At 39.4% G+C, this 20244-nt stretch overlaps 3 protein-coding genes across 6 annotated transcripts; 2 read left to right on the top strand and 1 right to left on the bottom strand.

Annotated features, from left to right (window-relative positions):
- Window positions 1-1498: 1498 nt before the first annotated feature.
- Window positions 1499-4355, bottom strand: rnaseh2c (ribonuclease H2, subunit C). Its single transcript, XM_078260474.1, has 5 exons — window positions 4275-4355; window positions 3572-3726; window positions 2567-2679; window positions 2272-2391; window positions 1499-1751 (listed from the first exon to the last, which is right to left on the bottom strand). Exons 2-5 carry the CDS (start codon window positions 3723-3725, stop codon window positions 1728-1730), a joined length of 411 nt encoding a protein of 136 aa, XP_078116600.1. The 5' UTR covers window position 3726; window positions 4275-4355; the 3' UTR covers window positions 1499-1727.
- A 972-nt stretch (window positions 4356-5327) lies between these two features.
- On the top strand, window positions 5328-10477 carry LOC144524869 (seipin-like). Of its 4 annotated transcripts, none has more exons than XM_078261381.1 (11): window positions 5328-5490; window positions 6686-6772; window positions 6963-7218; window positions 7323-7401; window positions 7495-7638; window positions 7747-7782; window positions 8468-8602; window positions 8708-8805; window positions 9382-9511; window positions 9667-9739; window positions 9826-10477. In XM_078261381.1, exons 3-11 carry the CDS (start codon window positions 6968-6970, stop codon window positions 9894-9896), a joined length of 1017 nt encoding a protein of 338 aa, XP_078117507.1. In that variant the 5' UTR covers window positions 5328-5490; window positions 6686-6772; window positions 6963-6967; the 3' UTR covers window positions 9897-10477. The 4 variants fall into 4 exon arrangements, with proteins under 4 accessions (XP_078117507.1, XP_078117510.1, XP_078117509.1 ...); XM_078261383.1 differs by lacking the exon at window positions 5328-5490 and adding an exon at window positions 5514-5603; XM_078261382.1 differs by lacking the exon at window positions 5328-5490 and adding an exon at window positions 5726-5796.
- A 186-nt stretch (window positions 10478-10663) lies between these two features.
- Window positions 10664-17121, top strand: LOC144524310 (inositol-trisphosphate 3-kinase B). Its single transcript, XM_078260468.1, has 8 exons — window positions 10664-10713; window positions 10903-11770; window positions 13165-13249; window positions 14328-14541; window positions 14709-14913; window positions 15037-15138; window positions 15774-15845; window positions 15964-17121. The coding sequence occupies exons 2-8, from the start codon at window positions 10949-10951 to the stop codon at window positions 16213-16215; spliced, it is 1752 nt and encodes a 583-aa protein (XP_078116594.1). The 5' UTR covers window positions 10664-10713; window positions 10903-10948; the 3' UTR covers window positions 16216-17121.
- The last annotated feature ends 3123 nt before the right edge of the window (window positions 17122-20244 follow it).

Below are 20244 nucleotides of genomic sequence, written 5' to 3'. Positions count from 1 at the left end.
ACCAGCAACGTGACAGTGATATCAACACTTATTCATCAAACTAACACGTTTTATGTTCATGTATGACCGTTGTCTCCATAGAACCCTAGAACTGATCTGGTTTTATGCTATTGTGCTACTCTTTTTAAACATTTAAAAGGCATTTACAGTTTAGGCTTGGTATTTATTAATACATTTTATATTAATTTCATACATTTGTATGTGTATACAAAAACCTCGTTGTTGTTAGAAGTTTCGGGAGATGTTCCAAAATGTTTCAAGGAGTTGTGTGCCGTGTGACGTCCTACACTTAGTGTATATTAACTCAAACCACAAATGAGGGAGTTTTTTTATTATATCAGGTACATGAATTGTAATTTGTATGTATTCAGTGTGTGACTCAGTGCCAGCAAAGTTTGACTGATTGTAAATTTAGTACTGTAGCATTGTACAGTTTAGTTTCAACCTGCACAAATTCTAAAATTACAACAAGATTAACTTGTTAACAAGCGTTTCCTGGCATCGGTTATGGATCGGCATCGGAAACCCAGTGTAATTTTTCTTTAAACCTACATTGTTTAATTTTTTGAGTTGATTCTTAGCAAAAACCCCTTTGTTCTTTCACAAATATGTACTCATTCATGTGTAATTACTTCCACTTACTAATCAAAGTATTCTCGTAAGCGTAAAATCTGCCATTTAGAATCATTCAGAATACATACGAGCAGGTCGCTCGAATGACGGCAGCCATGTAGCGCCTCTATCTTTAAAATACATTAGCCAAAGAGGGACATACCTCCGCCTTTCGCCCTCTTACACCTATTGGCACCGTGACGAATGCCAGGGAGAGATTACTCGCCAGGGAAGGCCAAAAAGAGATTTTAAACGACAACGCGACAGGCAAAGCAACAAGACCAAAGTTAATATTGGAGTGGCTAGAACAGGTGCGTGTAAACGATGGAGAGAGCGAATTTTGGGTTCAGCCACCATAGGAGGAAGGGCTAGACAGTAATATTCAGTTGGTTGTCATATACAATTTCACCGCTAGATGGGAGAAATTCTTACAGCAACTTCCAGCCTACGTGTCCTGGTAGGATAGCGGTGGAAGTGAGGGAGGAGGGTGAACAAGTTTGGGGATCCACCGTTTTTGTGTCTAATTTTTCTTATTGCCTGTGTCACCTTTCCCTCTGAGGTGTTTCTCCTGTAATATGACAGAATATACAGTAAGAACACACAAATGCAGTAATTCTGCTTTCTCTTTAAATGTGCCTGAATGACAGTTTAACCCCATTGTACATGTTTTGGAACTACAGTTTCTTTATGAACTAATACAAATTGATTGGTATTACTATACCAACCCAAGAGGTTTGGATACTCAGAAGGGACAGTTGAGTCAGTGATCATTTCGAGGGTTTCTTGGTAGCCAGTGTGCAAAATCTAAATGTTACCTTGTGAATAAACACTGTTCAGTAGAAACAATGTGGACATGTTGTTTCAGTGAATCACATAATCACACAGGTTGTTCAGTCAACATTATCTTTTTATTTAAATTTACTACAAAAGAACTTATCATAAAAAAATATAAACATTACATCTGTAACTTATTACTCTGCAATAGTAACACTAAACGTGTTAGCGTTTCTTTCACTTGCTATAGCCAGTAACCAGCAAACTGTATATATTTTATTCCTAACACGTTGAGGTGACACCAACCTGCCCCCCCTGAGCAGAAGTTTTGGCCCCTATCTTCAGTCTTCCACTGGCCCGTGGATCTGTGAAGAGACAAAATATCAGTTTGGTTTTTATTATATTATTAAATCAGCGTCCACTTACAAATCTGTCTGTGTCATATCATTTGGTTAGGAATTCCAACAAAATGATATTCTATTGAAATATTGTTGTCAATGTAGCTGCTTTTGTCAATTTCGACAGTATTTGTTAATCTGAAGCGAAACAAAAAAAAGGAGCCAAAACACACAAACAGTTATTAGGCTGTAGAAACAACTGTTTTGATTTAAGTGATTGTTGGTAAATCGGTCTACTGGACTAGGTTTTGATTATCCCCTCACAACAAAATCAGTGTACCAGGACGCCACAAATGTACTTAAGTGTGGAGCCCTCTCTGGAACAGAAAAAAGAGCTGGCGCTTTAATCCTGCTTAATGAGACGAGCCGCTGATCATTTGACGTGTTTAAAGTGATTAAACTGAAAAACAATTACTGCGTGACGCAGGTTAGTCTTGTCTTAGATTTAACAGCCTTTTAAAGTCAGCCACACAACAAAGGAACTCACTGCCTCAGCCAACTCTGGCCAATCCATCGCCATCACGACTGTATCGTCAGAATTCGGAGGCGTCTCCAGGTTCCAGTAGGTCAGCTTGTCAAACACTGAGGATACCTTCACTGTCCTGTCCTGGACACACACATAATTTACCATTATGTAGACTTAGTAACAAAAAATCCTCACCCGCACAAAAATCTAAATAATGCCCCGTGCAGTCAGTGCTTTGCCTCATATTTGACTGACTCAGACTGCTGGTCAGCTGGATAGTTTTTGTGATGTGAAAGATGACATCAGTGATGTTTACCTCTTGGTCAGAACCAGGCTTGTTGATCTCTTTCAGCACTAAGCCGGTGTAGCCCTGTGGACAGCTGAGCTCCTGCCCCTTCAACCCACGCCCTCTGAATGACACTGTCTTCTCTGTAATAAGAAAAATGCACAACAAGGATTGTTGTTAGAGACAGTTTTACCGCCCATTAAAAATTACTGTGGGATAAAATGTGAGATACACCTTTTTAAATCTGTGGATTACACATTTGGCATGGTAATGCTGTTTTGATTTATTTGTAAAGAAAAATAACATATCCATTCTCTTATCATGATGATCATGGTGGAACAAACACCCATCCTGACTTGGGATCTTTCCAAAACTAAAGAACAGCTCATAATTAGCACAAAAATCTTGGGCGGGTCAAACAGCTGGATATTATTCCCCATTTAAATGTCCCATATTTGGACCATTTGTTACAAGCATAAAATGGCTCATAACCAGTGTAAGCTTGTCATGTTGTAGTCTGGATCAACGACATTTCATTTACTGGATAATCGCCAAACTGTTCGTTTTGGGAAACAACAACAAACGTTGAGCTAGCAAGATACATGCTGAAAATGGCAAGTTTTGGCAAAGAATTGGATCATGCAACAAGGCAGGCCTGGTTTAAAGAAATGCAAACAACCCAGAGTGTTTTTTTGTCCTATCCAGGAATGTATTTGTGGAGGGGCCAGACCTTACTCCACAGCGCTGTGGAGATAGGTCTGGGCAATGCCAGACTAGTCATGTTGACATATTATCCATGTAAATCTGTCCAATTAAAACATGGTCACCGTAAAGCTTTTGAGAACCTAATCACTTTCCTGCTCTCCTGAATCTTGTAAGAATGAGAGAAAAAAAACTACCACATCATTGATCATTTGTGAGATTATTTTTTATTGTTTTTTTTCTTCTCCGCCACTGTTTTCTATTAAGCGCAAACTAGACCAGTCAACAATTAGCGTTAGTTTATTGGTAGAGGCGAACCTCTGTTGAGTGTACCTAGTTTGCAGTCTTTCGTGGTAGCAGTGAGGTATTGTGAGACCTGGGCCGGCCCGTTGTGTTCAATCTCACAGGGCAGGAGGTGGACTGGAGCTCGCTGTGCCTGGCCAACAGATGACACATTAACACGAGTAACACTGGTGTTACAGGACATCCTGCAACCAGAAGACCGAAGAGGACAAACACATGAATAACAACAAATTACACTCTTGTATTCTATTTGAACCTAAAATGTCTTGCTGTGATTTGAGACATATAAAGGTTGTCCCCGAATTAACACGCTGGCTTTAACAGAGAAGTATTTATTTTTCCAATCAGAATAACGTTAACTATAATTTAATAACTGCATGTCACAGGTTAGGTATAACCGTGTCCTTTAATGTGATCGTACTAACTGTAATTAATTACAGTACAGGCAGTTTGTTAATATGTATGATGAATGCAATTTTCTGAAGGCTTCTTTGACATGTTTTTTTAAGGAAAAAAGAATTTTATCAGAAGTTGTTCATTGGTTAATGAGTGCTTGGTGATGTTTGGGAGCTCTGACAACCACCAGTGCAGACTTTCCCTTGAAAAAAACAGCATGCCCCCTCTATTAAAGATTCTGTCATATTAGCGTGTTTTATCAGCTCCTCTTAAACATTATTAAACACGTTGTTAAATGACTTAAATGTTGATCTGAGAAACATAACTCCAACATCACCTTTCAGCAGTTTTCCAAACGCTTCTGTGAAACTAAATGTAAAATGGGACCTTTTCCGGTTAGCGCCAGTCGCTGCGTGTGATTGGACGAAAGCGTCTTCTTCTACGCTGCAAGATATTTTGGCGGTTTTTTTCTGTTCCGCCAGAGGATGTCTCCCCCTATTGGTGAGAGATCATTTTACTCTTTTACTTTTTCTGCCTTTCGATGTTTTGTTCCCTCTATTCTTTATTTTTCTCCCGCTTCTACTTAATTATCTTTTGTGAACTTTTTAAAAATACAATCTGTAGGCTATGTTTATCTATCAAAGTGTAATAAATGATTGGTCACAAAACATTTGTATCCATTCATTCAATTCACATATCATGGTCATTTCCTTCTGTTATTACATATTTCATGTTTTTAATAGGCTATACTAAATACCACATAGGTTATTGTACAGTAGCTACATGGATTTTAAGATACTATCAGGTAATTGGGAATGTCTGGGCGATTTAGAATGAAGACTCTCTAAATACAATGCAGGATCACCAGATGTTTATGTGATACCACCATTTAAAACAGTCCATTTTACTTTGCTAGCAGAACGTTGTAAGACCAAGGAATTTACAAGTAAATTGCAACTGGGTGTATATTCTCTTCAGATACCTTTGCACAAACACGTGAAAATTTTTGCCATTTAGGTTTAGATGTGCAAAAATACAAGGAATGAATAAAGTCAAAAAATAGTTTCCCATGAGGTCAAATTATCATCCAACATTGTAGAGGCAATGTATCAATCTGTTTTTAACAATTGCCAAAACAAAATAATAACCATATATAAGCAGTCCTATTACGAAGTATATTCTTACAGGGAGTTATGATATCACGACAGTACAACATTTTCTATAATGTTGTTCCATTTTCGTCACCTAAATCAAAACTATATAATGGGGCTATAGTAGGATAAAGTATAGTTCTAGTATGAACTCTAGTTCTCCAGCCTCGGCCCTGTTGTCAGGGTCATGATCAACACTAAGAACTCTGTTCCAGTTGGCAGCAGCATCTCTCTTCATGTGGGGTGGACTAAACCCTATCCAAAGGCAGCTTTAAGCAGCTAAAGTTATTGGGGGGGGTTTCTGTTCACAGCATTTCATCCAGACAGTGTCAAGCTGTGGAGAAATAGACTTCAGGGAAAAGAGAAGTGATTTCCTAACAGTTTGCCAAAAGAAAACTGAAGGTAAGATTTTGTTTTTTATAACAAGACAGAGTTCTATGGCAGGCATGTTGCTGTTGGATACATGGATGTTTAAATAGAAATTTGTAGTTTATTTTTGAATTAAAAATGCTTTAGTAAGTATCCACACACTATAATCCTTGGCAGCATAACTTTTGATCTGAAAATCTTCATGTCAGTTTTCAATAATGAGTCATTGTGTTGAGCAAGTTGCAACTCCCTTCCTCTTTTAATTATTAAATATTAAAACTTTAGCAGTGTTGGATGAAATATTCATATCATTTACTTAAGGACAAGTACTAATACCAGGTAAGTATAATCAGGAAAAGTAAAATACTCAATGCAGAAAGATGGCCACTGTGACACCTTCACAGTGCTTGTTGTGTCCAACAAATAGTCAAAAACTCTAAATCTAAATTATTTGACTAATAAATTAAAATGATTTAAACGTTTAAAAAGGAAAACCAGCACATCCTCATATTTGTGAAGATGGAACCATGAATGTTTTTTGACGAATATGAAAATAGTTGCAAACTAGTTTTTTGTCAATCGACTAATTGATTAATCAACTAATTGTTTCAGCTCTTTATACTCTTAGGTAGTTTAATTTATAACATATAAGCTCTTCATGTATTTTGTATGCAAAAGTCTTAATTTGTCAAATATTTATAGTGAAATAAAGTACATTTCCCTCTGAAATGTAGTGGAGTAGAAGTAGAAAGTGACATGAAAAGAAAAGACTCAAGTTAAAACAAGTACCTCAAATTTGTTCAACAGAGTAAATATACTTACTAATGTTACATTCCATCACTGAACTTTAGAAAATGAACAGCTTCATTTTACAGACACGTGATGTCCACTGAGGAATACTAATAAATATATCATGAATTCACTAACAATATTACACAATACATATTGTGTCAAAACAAACTGATACACATTTCTTAGTTGCTTCTTTGCTTCTAGATACATGTAATACAGTCAGAGCGGCAGTTGACTGTTGACACAGTTTGTTTGAGTCATCTGATGTGAAATTCCTCTGCTTGTGACTGAGATTGGACTCAGTGGTTTCACAGCTCTCAGTATTGTCAAAGTGGTGCTTGTGTCTCAGGCTTCATGAGATCATAATATCATCATCCACACTTTTTTTTATGACATTAAACAGACAATGCTTGCTCTATCTCTCTCTTTTTTACAGGGAAATGTTGACAAGAACCAGATAAAATTTTGGATGACATTCAAGACATTTCAACGACAGACTCTAGACCTTTGCCAAACTAAGCCAGTATGATCCTTTCCATTACTTCTTTACACTCACCTTTTAAAACATGCTTGTAATGTGGTTGCATTCACCTTTCTGAGTTTTTTATTTAATGTTGTCTTTATATCAGTGTTTGTTCAGCTGTTCCTGACAAGCCCTGTCCTAATCTGCTTTTCAAAAGGTTCTCTTTACTATATTGTTTGTTAATGTTTAGATTTCATGGATCAAGGAAGTCATTTGCGTCCAGGAGATGATGGAGAACTTTCAGTCCTCATTGGTCAGACGTTGCTAGGGTTCCGGGATTCCTTTGTCATGGTGATGTCACGTGCCCGTCAGAGAGTTATACAGGGCTTTATTGTGTTCTCTATTGTCGTCCTGCTCCTCTGGATCGCTGCCTTTTTATATGGCAGCTTCTACTACTCTTACATGCCCAAGGCGACTTTTTCCTCACCTGTGCACTATTACTACAGGTGTGTATGTGAAGTCCTCTCCAGTTGAATCAGAAAAACAGAAGAATGTAGCTTCTGTGTGTTTGCTTTTACTTTCACTCAGTCATTCACATTTTTGTCTGCAGGGCAGACTGTGAATCTCCTGCCTCTTTTTTGTGCTCTTATCCAGTGGCCAACGTCTCTCTGATGAGGAATAAGAAACATGTATGTATGAATGTGTGTGTTTGCATCTACAGGCCTATCTACTGTATGTATCTCTATTCCCAGGAGTGTAATCTCCTTAAAATGTAAATTCAGGTGCTGACATTCGGCCAGGCCTATCGGATGTCTCTGCAGCTGGAGATGCCTGATTCTCCCACCAACCAGGAGCTGGGGATGTTCATGATTAAGACAACTTGTTTCTCTCGGGATGGAGGGCAAGTTGCCTCCTCTGCTCGCTCTGTGAGTTGTTGATTTCTTCAGCTCCCATGTGTGGCCATATGTGTACAATCTAATAGTGCTCCATGCTAACTCCAGTGATTCATGGTGGCTTTGCTGTGTGTTTCTCAGGCAAGACAACTCCTGTCCGCCTCCAGCTCTCGCTTTGTGAGTACAGTGCTGACGCACAATAACTTTTAATCACACAGCCTGGTCGGGGCCAGATTAGGGCTGCTTATGCTTGCTGCAGAGCTCCACTGCAACCAAAGGTGATCTCAGTGCTTGAGATGACAGGACGAACATGTGATACAACAAACACACGGTGGGAGTAACGATCTTCAAGTTAGATGTGTAGGGGATGTCATCATTAACTTACTTTATGAAACACTGAGAAAAACATCAAAGGGGTTGATATAGTACTTTTAAAGCTGTATTTTGTGACATTTCTGCAATAAATGATATGTTTTGAATATTATATATACTAATCAGCCTTACAAAATTGTCAATTTAAAACACATTTCAGTCAAATCCACTGCTACAAAGTAGAGCCTCAAAACTTACCCTAGAACTGAGTCAAAGCAAAAAGAAATGTTTTAATTTAGAAAAAAGCGGAACTTTGCTTAACTACTGTATTGCACTGAGATCAGCTTTTGTCATTAAACTGAGCACACAACCAAATCATTGAGTTATACAGATGGTAAAGCTTTTGCATCCATGACAACATCAATCACCCTTTCCTAAATATTCATCATGACATCACTGAAAACATCTTCTGGGGATATGACATTTTTTAGGTTGTGTTGCCCGGCCGGGTGTGTATGTCTGGTTGACTGTGTTGTCCTGCTGTGGTCAGAGCATGCTGCGATACCATTCAGACCTGATGATGAACCTGAGAACGCTGCTGTTCCTCCCGGCCTTTCTGACCGGAGTCGCTGAGCAGGAACAAGTGCTGCAGGTGGAGCTCTTCTCAGACTACACCGACGACCCTGTGAGTCGTGCACTGCTTTGTGAGTGTGTTAGCATGTGTCAGCCTGCTTAAACAGCAAGCAGGTATTTTGTATTTAGTCTAATATGTTTGTCTTCATGTGCACAGTATGCCCCCTCGGTCACAGCCGTCATTGAGATCATGTCCAACAAGGTGCAGATCTACTCATCTCAGCTCTATATTCATGCTCACTTCACTGGTATAAGGTAAGATGTGTATGCCATGCTTTATAACAGATCTGGAAGTAGCATACATACAGTATATCTGATGATGAAACAAGAAAGAAATCCATATTCTGTAAACCTACAGCAGAAAGTGAGGCTGCAATCGTTTCTGTAATCAGTTGTGCAGATTTCTACAATATAATATGTTGAGATATTTCAAGAGAATGAGTTAGACCTCTCTTTCAAAAGAGTAAGGGCCTTGTTATTTTACTGTAACACCGACACAGAAAATCTATCACAGGGGAGGAAGACATACATTTCTCCACTGACAGCAGCCTAATAAGACCAGAACTCAATGACTGGTGCCACAAGACACGTTTCTTCTCTGGAAAAACTCACTCCACCTATGTCTCCACCTACACTTACAGCCCATAGTGGAGTAAATGCAACATGTTCAGATATTTTCTCTGTGGGCTTCTGAAGGAAATTAGCCTATTGTAAATAACCGGCTGGCGTAGAAGTCCAACTGAGACAGAAAGTGGGATAACAGCAGCCTTCTTAGCATCACATCACAATTACTGTAATGATGGTTTTCTTTGTTTGTTTTTTCTATGTCAGACACTTGTTGTTCAACTTCCCTCTCCTATCAGCCCTGGTGGGAGTGTCTAGTAACTTCATCTTCCTCAGTCTCCTCTTCGTCCTCAGCTACGTGAGGCTGCTGTTCAGAGTCAATTTGGGAGCAGAGCAGGTGAAAGGAGACAAAAGGCCCATTACTGCAGACAATATTTAACGGCAGCTGCTGCAGGGCTGCACACTTATTGAGTTTGGTGTTTAAGTGAATGTGAAATATTACCAGATATTTCTCAGGTGTCTCTGAGTGCTTGTTTTCCTCCTTGCTCACAGCTCAGAACAGATGGACTGCTGTCAAATAGGGACAGGAACTTGAACAACAACCAACATGAGGATGCTGCTGCAGGTACAAAAACACAGGCACAGAGAATTTCATTGTTATTTCAAGTTATTTGCATCAGTCACTGACTGCAAGAATAAATTCCTTGACAGGTACTGCAGAGCTGATGGGTCCCCTCCAGATGACCCCCACAAATCTGAGCCAGGAGAGGACCCATCTGTAATTTGGCGACAACACAGAGGTGCAGAAAGGGGGAGAAAGTGTAGAGAGCGATAACAAGATGTAAGGATGAAGATTTAAGAGATACGTGGTTGAAAATGACTCAGAAAGCACCCACACACCTCTGTTTGAGTGGTCGATCTTTTTGCTCTTACATCATGTCCTTTGTGTTTTGTCTCACACTGGTGTTTCAGCTTTACAGTAATGTTAAGACCCTATGATTTATTTTGTGCAAAGTCCCTATTCTGAGAACTACTTGCTAGCAATGTCTTCAAAATTCTTCTTCTCTTTAAAATTCCTCTCTGCTTCTAAGTCTGACTTTGTGAAATAATCTGATAATTATCATGACTTGTTATTTCTTCCTGGTAGGTAATTTGTATTTAATTCCATCAGTTTTATTTCATACTATAATGGTGGCTTAACTGTTACTTTAAATGCTTAAACCAGTTTGGTACTTCGATTAAAATGTGCAAGTGTGTCTCTTTCTACTATACAAAAATATCTTAAATTGATTGAGTTTGAATCCAAAATATGTATTACTTGTACAACTGCATAACTGTTGCAATAAAACCTTTAAAAAAAAACTACCCACAAAGTACACACTCATATTTGGTGGGAGGACACCTTACTCTATTTCCACCCTGCTTTCTGACACATTGTCATGTGTCATTGCTGGATGTCCTCTTGACTTTGGATGAAGCTTTGTAAACTTTATGACCTCACTGCATGCAAAATATGACACCAGCAGGGAGAATGAGAGAGAGATGTAGCTCACTGACAGGCACAGACCTTTCTAACAACAGGTGGAGGACACAGGTAAGGTAAGGTAAGTTAGACAGTGACATGTGGTCATTTGTAGTTTTATATTGTATCATTTGAAGAAAGCTTAGAAATATTGCTGTGGCTGTGTTAGAGTGCCCTTTAGACTTTAGAGTAAATTAATTTTCTCAAACATATTTAAAACTGTGTATCTCTTGTAAACATTTCCCTTTTTGCACGTTTTGTACAAGCTCATGTGTTGAGATTGCTACCATCGCTCACACACTGGACTCGAAGATGGACATGACAGATGATAACCACATGGAGGTGATGGAGATGGAGACAGAGAACAGGCAAACTATGGATAATGACTTTACTGTCAGACTATCAGATGAGAAACACCAACATCTGACATTCAGTGAAGTCCATTCCAGCAGCTGCAAGTTGGTCAAAGTGAGATCCAGACCCAGACTCAAGTCCACAAAAAGTTTCCCCCCTTACAGTCAGTGTATAGGTGGACTCGGTGAGGACAATGAGCTCAATTCAGAATCAAGCAACGTGATGAGGGAAGACAAGAATGATGTTCAAGGCACGGAAAGAAAAGAGGACTTTGAATTGAATGCAAGATGTGCAAGGGATAAGGTGAAGGCAAAATGGAGGATGAGGAGGAAGGAGAGGCTAGGTGGGAGCTATGAAGTTGATGCAGATGGATGGGAGAGGGCAAGGTTGAGCGGAAAAAGAAGGGTAGAAGAGACTGCAAGAAAGAGAGAGCCTGAGGATGAGGAAAGGGAAGGGGCCTTAAACAGTGAGTGGAAACACTGGAGAGGTAAAAACTCCAGTTTTGAGATAGAAAGAAAAGAAGAAGATGAAGAGAGGAGGACATCCCCCATTTCAGCAGCAGAAGGAGAGAGCGAGGGGAGCGGGAAGACCCCAGAGGGGAACGATGAAGAGGCCGAGGGCTCCACAACACATCAATGGTCATCCCCACATCCAATCCTCTCCAAGCTTTTGCACTCCTCCACCTCCTCCTGCTCCTCCATCAACTTCTCATCAGCAGAGAGCGATGAGGTTTTCAGCGAAGGAGAGGACGTTGACTCAAAGAGGAGGTCGTTCAGGAAGGTAAGAATAGACAGATTAGGTTTGAAACTACATTTTTCATTTTTGGCATTTCCTATCCCGGTTTATGTACTGGCAGGCATCACGCTTGTGCATCTGGCTGCTCTGGTTTTCCATGGAAGAGGCTTACTAAAACTATATTTCTCAGCTGTTCTTTGCACCTGTGGTCCTGGTGATTTGCATGGGCTTGAAAGAGGACTTTGATAAGGTCCGATTTGAATGGTGTTTGCATGTCTGGCTGCTGCTGCTGCTGCTGCTGCTGCTACAGATATGAGAGGAGAGGGGAGCAGACAGCGGGAGGAGGGCTAGGTAATAGTGCAGTTACTTTCTTAGTGCAGTCTCAATTTTGCATTGTCGGACACACTAAGCCTGTAAGGACTGAATAAAAGAGCGCTACACAAGAATGAGAAATAAGCATCTTCAAAGCATTTCATCTCTAAGACCAAAATGGCAACATTTAGGATGCAAACATCTACTATTTGAAGGATTAAGTTTTGAAATATATAGACATTGTCTTCAAACTATATACTTGTCATTTTGTAACAGTGTCTCTACTGAGCATGCTCAAGACTACTTTCGCTTGTTTTTTTTCAATGGTTATGCCTGTGTCTGGTGGCAGCTGTTTTGTGTATATACAAAACAGATCATAACTGTTGAGGTATGCGCTGTTTGAAAACACTAAACACACTGATGCTCATAACAGTTTTTGACATGCACAGAGGACTTAAGAGGTGTTTATAATGTATAATGTGCCCCAGCAAATGTCTCTCAATCAGAGATGTATTTTCGAAAGAGGGTTAATGATAAGATTCCATCCAAAGAAATGGCATTGAGACTTTTTCATGAGGAAAGCACTGGTGTAAATGATGAAATAAATAATGGTTGCATTCCATTTAGCTGCTTAAGCTTCGGGGTCAACTGGTATTTTGCATGCCGTCTCACTGGGACACTTGAATTGAACAGAGCCAGTGTTAATGTTGTTAGTGACAATTAAAAATGTCTGCTATGAAAAAAGGCCTGTTAATGACTGGAAATTTGTTTTAGCACTTAAGAAAAATCACACAGGACTCCCCAAACATGGGAATCCCACTTCTGAGCATTTGCCTACTAAGGAAGTCCATAAGTATAATAGGTCATGTCAGCACAGTGGCTAAGCACTCACAGTCATCTCACAGCAACAAAGGTCCTAGTTCAACCCTGCTTGCTGACTGGGGCCTTCCATTTGCATGCATGCAGACATTCAGGTTTAGGTGAATTCTGAATAACCTGCAGGTGAATGGGTTGTTGACTTGTCAAAGATGTAATCTGCCTCTTGAAAAGCAATGTATACTAGGATAAGCTCCACACTTGCCTTGCATGAAGCCATTCACATAACCTGCTATTCTTTTGTGCCTCAGAGCCGCTCCTGGAAAACCTACCTGACCATGATGCACTGGTCGCTGCGGCGGCAGAGCTCCTGGGTCCAGCTCGCTGGACATCAAGGCATGTTCATCTAAAACAGACACATACAGGCACTCAGAAACTACTATGAACATGAGAGGATGAACTACATTCACGTATACTGTGTATCTCTACATTACTGCATACTGGATACAGTTTACATCAGGCCCGGATTGGCCACCCGGAGCACCGGGGGAATTCCTTTTTATACATCCATGGGCCTAGCCAGCTGATTGGCCGGGCGTGGCAGACCAGTGTTAACCCTTAGAGAGTTTGCAGTTTGAGGCAAAAACCATGCAGTAAAGAAATGTGTTTTCACCTATTCTAAAATGGTGAATTTGAATATTTATGCATACTGGGCTCCCTAACAGTCTTGGAGATGCATTCATTGGGTATGACTTAAAAGCTGGGACTCTTTTGGATTCATTAAGCCCAACTGTATTCATGTTAGTCTCCATAGCAGCCATTCAATTTTTTTTACTTGACCTCACAGTATAAAATGACCTATTGTGACTTCTCACAGCCTCATTAAACTTTACAACCACAAAATAGAGATCTAGGGCATTCAGAGGATGTATGGCTTCCATACGTTTATAGACAATAAAGGGGTTTCTGAGCAGTTTCCAGAACAGAAGTGCTCTCCATCCAAACACAGAAAAATGCAATTCTTACAGAAATCTCCAAACATTTTTGATACAAAATCTCAGCATACATTTTTCTATTGTGTTCCTCAAGGTCATGGTCTCTCAATGTGGTAATTTTGAGGGATTTCTGACCATTTTAATCTATTTTCGAGTGGTCAAAAAGGATTATATTTTGCCCAAATCCTTGTAACAAATGACATGGCTCACATGTTATATAACCTTCTTATCTCCAGAATGTGAGCTTTCAGGAACTAAGAAAACAAGTCTTTGTTTTAGTTTGGCCACCGTATACTTTGATTTGATTCTGTGATTCATAGAAGACTACATGTAGACCTGAATAACCTGATTAATTTAGACAGAAAAATCACACAACTAATGATGATATCCACACATTCTGCCTTCTTGTTTGATTAAACACCTAGATAGCTAATAATTCTACACGTTGTTCCTGCCTTGCTGGTTGCTGCCGTCCCCAGGTAACTTCCAGCTGAGTGAGGGAGGGGAGGTGTTGAAGCTGTACAGTGAAGAGGAGGCAAAGTGCTTGGACAGCCTGATGACAGACCTGCTGAGACCCTTTGTCCCACAGTACCACGGCTTGGTCACCAGGGGGGAGCACTGCTACATCCGCCTGGAGGACCTACTGAGCGGCCTGAGGAGACCTGTCATCATGGACTGCAAGATGGGAGTCAGGTAGGTTTCAGATTTTTTTTTTCTTTTGACCAGAGGTGACAAGACCAGTCTGGCAGGCTTATATACTTATATACCACATTGTAGAAATAAGTGTACTATGATTAGATGAGGGACTGAGTGGTAAAATATGTATGTTTTTATGTACAACATGAGAGTTTTCTTCTCAGGACATACCAGGAGGAGGAACTGATCACAGCCCGGACTAAGTCCACCCCGCGTAGTGACATGTACCAAAAGATGATGAAAATAGACCCAACCGCTCTGTCGGCAGAGGAACACGCACAGAAAGGGGTGACCAAGTGTCGATATCTTCAGTGGAGGGATACAACCAGTTCTACGTCCATGCTGGGCTTCAGGATAGAGGGCATCATGGTAAGAGTAAAGGCCAGTAAAATCACTGCACAAATCATTACCTATTGACCTGATCTGTTTAATTCTCTACAAGTTTTTAAATGTGCCATGTCTGTGCTGCTGTGTTTCTTCTCTGTGAGTCAGATGGAGGACGGCAGTGTCCAACGGGACTTCAGGAAAATTCTGACTTTAGCTCAGGTCACGGAGGCATTGCTCTACTTCACCAGGAGTCAGCTGGACATCCTGGTCAGTTCTGTCCGTTATGAAAACACACGTTACATTACACTACTCTTCCTTTAGAAAACATGTCCTTAATCCTAAATCATATGTTGATTAGCAAAAAAACAATTAGAACAAAATCACTGAAAAGTAATGATTAAACCTAATAAAAACAGCTTCAAAAACTGAAATCTAATAAAAATTAGATTTTGGTACAGTTTCTCCAATTGCTGCCCTGTGAGTGAAGTGAAGACGGGACCAACCATATTCAGCCTCCAATACATAATCAATGCACTGATGACTGCTTGTGCATATCTAAAGACACCACAAAATTACAAAAGTACCTCAACCCTCCACAGGGGCATTGTCTTTAAAGGTTTTTAATGAAAATTAAATTAAAAAAAATTAAACCAACAACAAGCATTTACGAAAATAAAATTACACTGAACTAGAAGAAGAAAAAAATGGAAATTTCTAAAAAATAAAATAAAGTTATCATTCCACAAATTGTTTCAACTTCCCAAATCTTTGCTATACTGACTTCCTGTTATTTCTTTATATGATGCCCATTCTACTCAGTATATAACATTACATAACTTACCACGTGATGTGTGTACTAATTGTTGCTGCTAAACCACAACTCTCCCTATTTGTGTTCTCAGAAAGCATACCACTCCAGACTCCTGGCTCTGAGTGATGCACTGAAGAATTCACTATTTTTCAGAACCCATGAGGTTGGTTCACATAGAGACAAATCTTTCCTTGTTAAATTTAAAGTTTAAATAATATTTAAACTAATGTGAGCCCAGAGGTCTTTTTGCTGATATTATTATCTATGTTTGACCTGATTAGGTGATTGGCAGCTCGCTTCTCTTTGTCCATGACCACAGCAGCAAGGCCAGCGTGTGGATGATAGACTTTGGGAAGACGACCCCGGTGCCTGACACGAGCGAGCTTCGGCATAACATCCCGTGGGCCGAGGGGAGCAGAGAGGACGGCTACCTCATCGGTCTGACCTCACTCATCACTTCTCTGAGCCAGGCCATCAGTGTGGCCTCCTGGCAGCAGGAGGACAGCTGTGGAGAAGAAAATAGTGTTGCATGAAGTACACTGAGTGTTGTGGTGGAGACGCCCCTTAAACAATACTCAAATTCAGGATCAGGTGGACAAAACGACTGTTGTTACACTTGGACACTGTTGCGTCGTTTCATTCACTGGAAGAGACAACAAAGGAGGATTTGCTGATGGGGAGTCTGTCTTCATAGGCTGAGGAAGAGAAACAAGGGAATACAATTCAGCTAAAATTCATAGAAATGTGATGTGGTCGTCTTCTACTTGTAATCTGACATGTGCATACTGTAACAGTGGAGACAGTGTGTTGTTACAGAGACTTTTTCTTTTTTTCTATTACTTTTAAAAAAAAAGATTCATAAAGGACCAAAAAGTAATTTTCCTTGGGTTGGTCTGCAAAAACTCAGAGATCTCGCCTGTGTTGCAACACATGCTGAAGTTATTTGTTTACAGCAGCAAAGGAAACCCAATGAATCATACACACAAACACGCACATATGGCTGAACAGCTCTTATAACAGTTCTACTTGTTATAAGTCTTATCTTAAAACGACTAATCATACAAAGAAACTAAATAATATATTGATAAGATATATGTTGTGATATTATTATTAGTAGGGATTTGAATTATTTTCATATATGACGCAGCTGAAATGTTTGTCTTTTCCTAGTCTTATAGGCTGTATACAATGATACACCTTCACACAGACAGTCCAAGCTAAGTGAAATGAATGAATTCCTCTATCTGCTCATTCTTCAAATATACACATCATTAATACTGATGAAACCATCCACCCCTATATTTTATATTAAAGCACCGATAAGTTACAGACATTTAAACTACAAACAGGGAAAAGAAAGAAAAATAAAGCAAACTAACATGCTGTATGGTACTGTATCTGCTATTCAAAACATCACAAATAAACTTAATGAACTGTAAGCCTTTAACAGCTTCAATCTCAGTACAAACTCATGCTGTGCAGCCAACCATTGTTCAAACACACAGAACTTCAGTTTCCTTTCCAAAGATACTAAACATGTGAGGGTGAATTTTGGGGTTAATGTATATAAAAGAAGACAATAAAAGGAAACTGGATGTTAAGGGGTAAATGTAAACATATAATGTAATTTACATTCATTTGTCATGCCAAACAGACTAGGATGTCCAGCAGAGATTTTCAGCTCATGAATGGACAGTATATTCATACAAAAAACACTCTCAACCTCATCCAAATCACACAAATGACTTTCTCTGGGACTGATTGGACTCACCCAGTTTCCACAACCAAAGGCAAGATGCAACAATACAAACTGATCTTGGTCACAATTTACATATTGCTCTGGATAGTTAAAACACAATATATGCATTTTTTTTTTTTTTGCTTGCTTGATACTCCTTTTGACCATCTATATTAACTAAACAGTGTGATTTGTGTTTAAAACAAAACAAGAAACTTATAGAATTGTGTCTAATCTTATTACAACTTCCAGACAAAATAACCCACATGTATTTGCAGAAAGAGACTAAGATTTGTATTAGTGCTATTCTCAGTTGTGAGTTTATTATGTATAAAAAATAAATACATAAAAAAAAGCAGTCAAATACAACGACCTTGTAACAAATCCTACATTTGTGAAGTTTATAATGTTGTTTTTGTTGTCTTACAGGTGTTAAATCAAGTTCATGGTAATTTTAGAGACTGTACTTGTGCAGTGCTGATTTGTTTCAAACAGGTGTTTCTAATGTTCTGTCACCCGATTTATACCAATGAGGGTAGACCAAATAATAGACACACCCATCAGTATATTGCAGGCAGCACAATTCAGCAGCAGCACCACAAACTACAAATGACCATAAGGTTGATTCAACAGCTCTCTAAAACAGTTTAAACAAAACATTATAATCGAGGTATGGTTTTGACTTTTGACTTTTGTTTTAATTAGGTTGTCTTAATAAACTGGCAACTGTATATTTTTACCATATTCCGTAATAACGTTACGTGATTCTGAATCATGCAGTCAGGTCCACTAGGTTGAAAACTGTCCACCAGGGGGCCCTATGTTGCTGTTCGTCGTGCTGGAGAAATATGAGCGGGACAGTCTGACGGACACCAGGGACTGCAGACTACAGGGAGAGACAATTGTTTCCATTATCAGCACGGGAAATATCACAACGGTAAAATAAATTGATCGTTAATTATTGAATCGTGTCTGTGGGTGCAGCATTATGTCCAGCGAGATGCCATGCTAACAACTAATGTTAGCTGCTCACCTGACTGGGGTGAAGTTATAAAAGAGTTTACACAAATTGCGTACAGATAACTTTTGAACGGCTTTTTTTTTTAACGAGAAAGTACAAATTGTGACAGTTTTCCTAAAGGTTGACATTGAAGAGTTTCCCCTGATGGATGATGGATCGTGTAAGTTGGTCTCAGAGAAGCTATCCCAACCTAGCTGTGGTGACACGTGTGTTTAATGACGGTAAGTTTGGTTCATCCAACTTTAGCCGTATAAATTAGCCTCAGTTTGGACATGTGTTCCTAGGGTTTAAGTCGAGCAGTTGTGTGTGGTAAAATATACACGGAGGGAAATAAGTCTGATGGGTATAATATAGTTTAAATGTTAAAATGTATATGGTGCTGCACCTTAATTTGCACGGCAGATGGATCCTCGCGAGATATCACGAGAATCGCATCTGGCACGTCAGGTTAGCTAGCTGTATCTTGCAGCTGAGCCCAAATTGTGCATGCTGTATCACTAAAGTAGTGTACTGTCTAAAGTACTGGAGAGAATACTGTTAAAGCTAGAAATGTATGTCCTTACCACTGACAATCAGTTTGGGTTCAAAAGAAAACATGGAACTGACCTGTGTATCTATGCTCTTAAAGAGTTTGTGTTCAGGTACACAAGCCTAAATTCATCTGTATTCCTATGCTTTATTGATGCGTCAAAGGCATTTGATAGAATTAATCATGAACGATTGTTTGTAAAATTGCTAGATAGAGGTGCCCCTACATTTTTAGTGAGAATATTAGCGTTTTGGTATACCCACCAAACGTTTCAGGTTAAATGGGACAATGTTGTTTCTGCTCCATTCTGTGTTAGTAACGGAGTGCCGAAAGGAAGAATTCTGTCTTCTATTTTAATGTTTATATGGATGAATTATCAAATCAGCTAAATAGGATAAAAACTGGCGGTCTTGTGGGCAACAGTATTGTTAATCATCTTATGTATGCAGACGATCTGGTCCTGCTCTGTCCATATAGAGCTGGGCTGCAGCAGATGCTGAAGGTGTGCTCTCAGTATGGCCTTGATATGACAAAGTATAATGCTAAGAAAATTCACATAATGATAGTTAGCGACGAGGACAGGAAATCAACTTTTGCGACCTTTTATTTGTCAGATAGTCTCTTGCTGTGTGTGAGGAAACTAAATATTTAGGTCATGTCATATCTGACTGGACGGATGACAGACCTCTACCGACAGCGCTGTAAAATTTACTCTCAAGCTAACATGCTTATAAGGAGGTTCTCTATGTGCTCTGACTCTGTGAAGTACTCTGTTTAGAACCTACATCACATCCCTGTATACTGCTCAATTGTGGTCTAACTATAAGAGTATGCAGAGACTCAAAGTAGCATACAATGATGCAATGAGGCTGCTGCTCCGTGTCCCTAGGTGGCATAGTGCTAGTCATTTGTTTGTGTCCACTAGAGTGCCAACTTGTGAGGCACTCTTAAGACAACTGATGTTTAGTTTTGTGTCGCCTGGACAAGTCAGAGAACCACATAATTGAAGCTCTAGTCAGCCCTCTGAAAAGCTGTTATAGATACACTTCTAGGTTAAGATGACATTGGTGCAATAGCTTGTATATCCTATAGGCTAATATGCAATTGTTATGTATTATTGTATATCCTATAGGCTAATATGCAATTGTTATGTATTTTTATCTCTTTTATACTATGTATATTGTATTATGTTTTATATGGACCTGTATCTGCAATACAGCTTTATTATTAACTAAGTGGCAGACGATATTCCCTATTTTTATTCACCTTCTTGT

Source organism: Sander vitreus, chromosome 10, assembly GCF_031162955.1.
Source record: "Sander vitreus isolate 19-12246 chromosome 10, sanVit1, whole genome shotgun sequence".
NCBI lineage: Eukaryota > Metazoa > Chordata > Actinopteri > Perciformes > Percidae > Sander > Sander vitreus.
Note: the sequence above shows the minus strand (reverse complement) of the source record. Positions and strands in the feature narration are given on the sequence as shown.

What these genes read in the sequence shown, in the direction of transcription:
- rnaseh2c (XM_078260474.1), bottom strand. Translation starts at nt 3,725, where the DNA reads ATGTCCTGTAACACCAGTGTTACTCGTGTTAATGTGTCATCTGTTGGC. An exon ending in AGCCTGGTTCTGACCAAGAG is followed by an intron (nt 2,392 to 2,566) that starts GTAAACATCACT and finishes GTGTGTGTCCAG; the next exon opens with GACAGGACAGTGAAGGTATC. An exon ending in GGCCAGAGTTGGCTGAGGCA is followed by an intron (nt 1,752 to 2,271) that starts GTGAGTTCCTTT and finishes GTCTCTTCACAG; the next exon opens with ATCCACGGGCCAGTGGAAGA.
- LOC144524869 (XM_078261381.1), top strand. Translation starts at nt 6,968, where the DNA reads ATGGATCAAGGAAGTCATTTGCGTCCAGGAGATGATGGAGAACTTTCA. An exon ending in CCTGTGCACTATTACTACAG is followed by an intron (nt 7,219 to 7,322) that starts GTGTGTATGTGA and finishes TTTTGTCTGCAG; the next exon opens with GGCAGACTGTGAATCTCCTG. An exon ending in TCAATTTGGGAGCAGAGCAG is followed by an intron (nt 9,512 to 9,666) that starts GTGAAAGGAGAC and finishes CCTTGCTCACAG; the next exon opens with CTCAGAACAGATGGACTGCT.
- LOC144524310 (XM_078260468.1), top strand. Translation starts at nt 10,949, where the DNA reads ATGGACATGACAGATGATAACCACATGGAGGTGATGGAGATGGAGACA. An exon ending in CCAGCTCGCTGGACATCAAG is followed by an intron (nt 13,250 to 14,327) that starts GCATGTTCATCT and finishes TGCCGTCCCCAG; the next exon opens with GTAACTTCCAGCTGAGTGAG. An exon ending in TATTTTTCAGAACCCATGAG is followed by an intron (nt 15,846 to 15,963) that starts GTTGGTTCACAT and finishes TGACCTGATTAG; the next exon opens with GTGATTGGCAGCTCGCTTCT.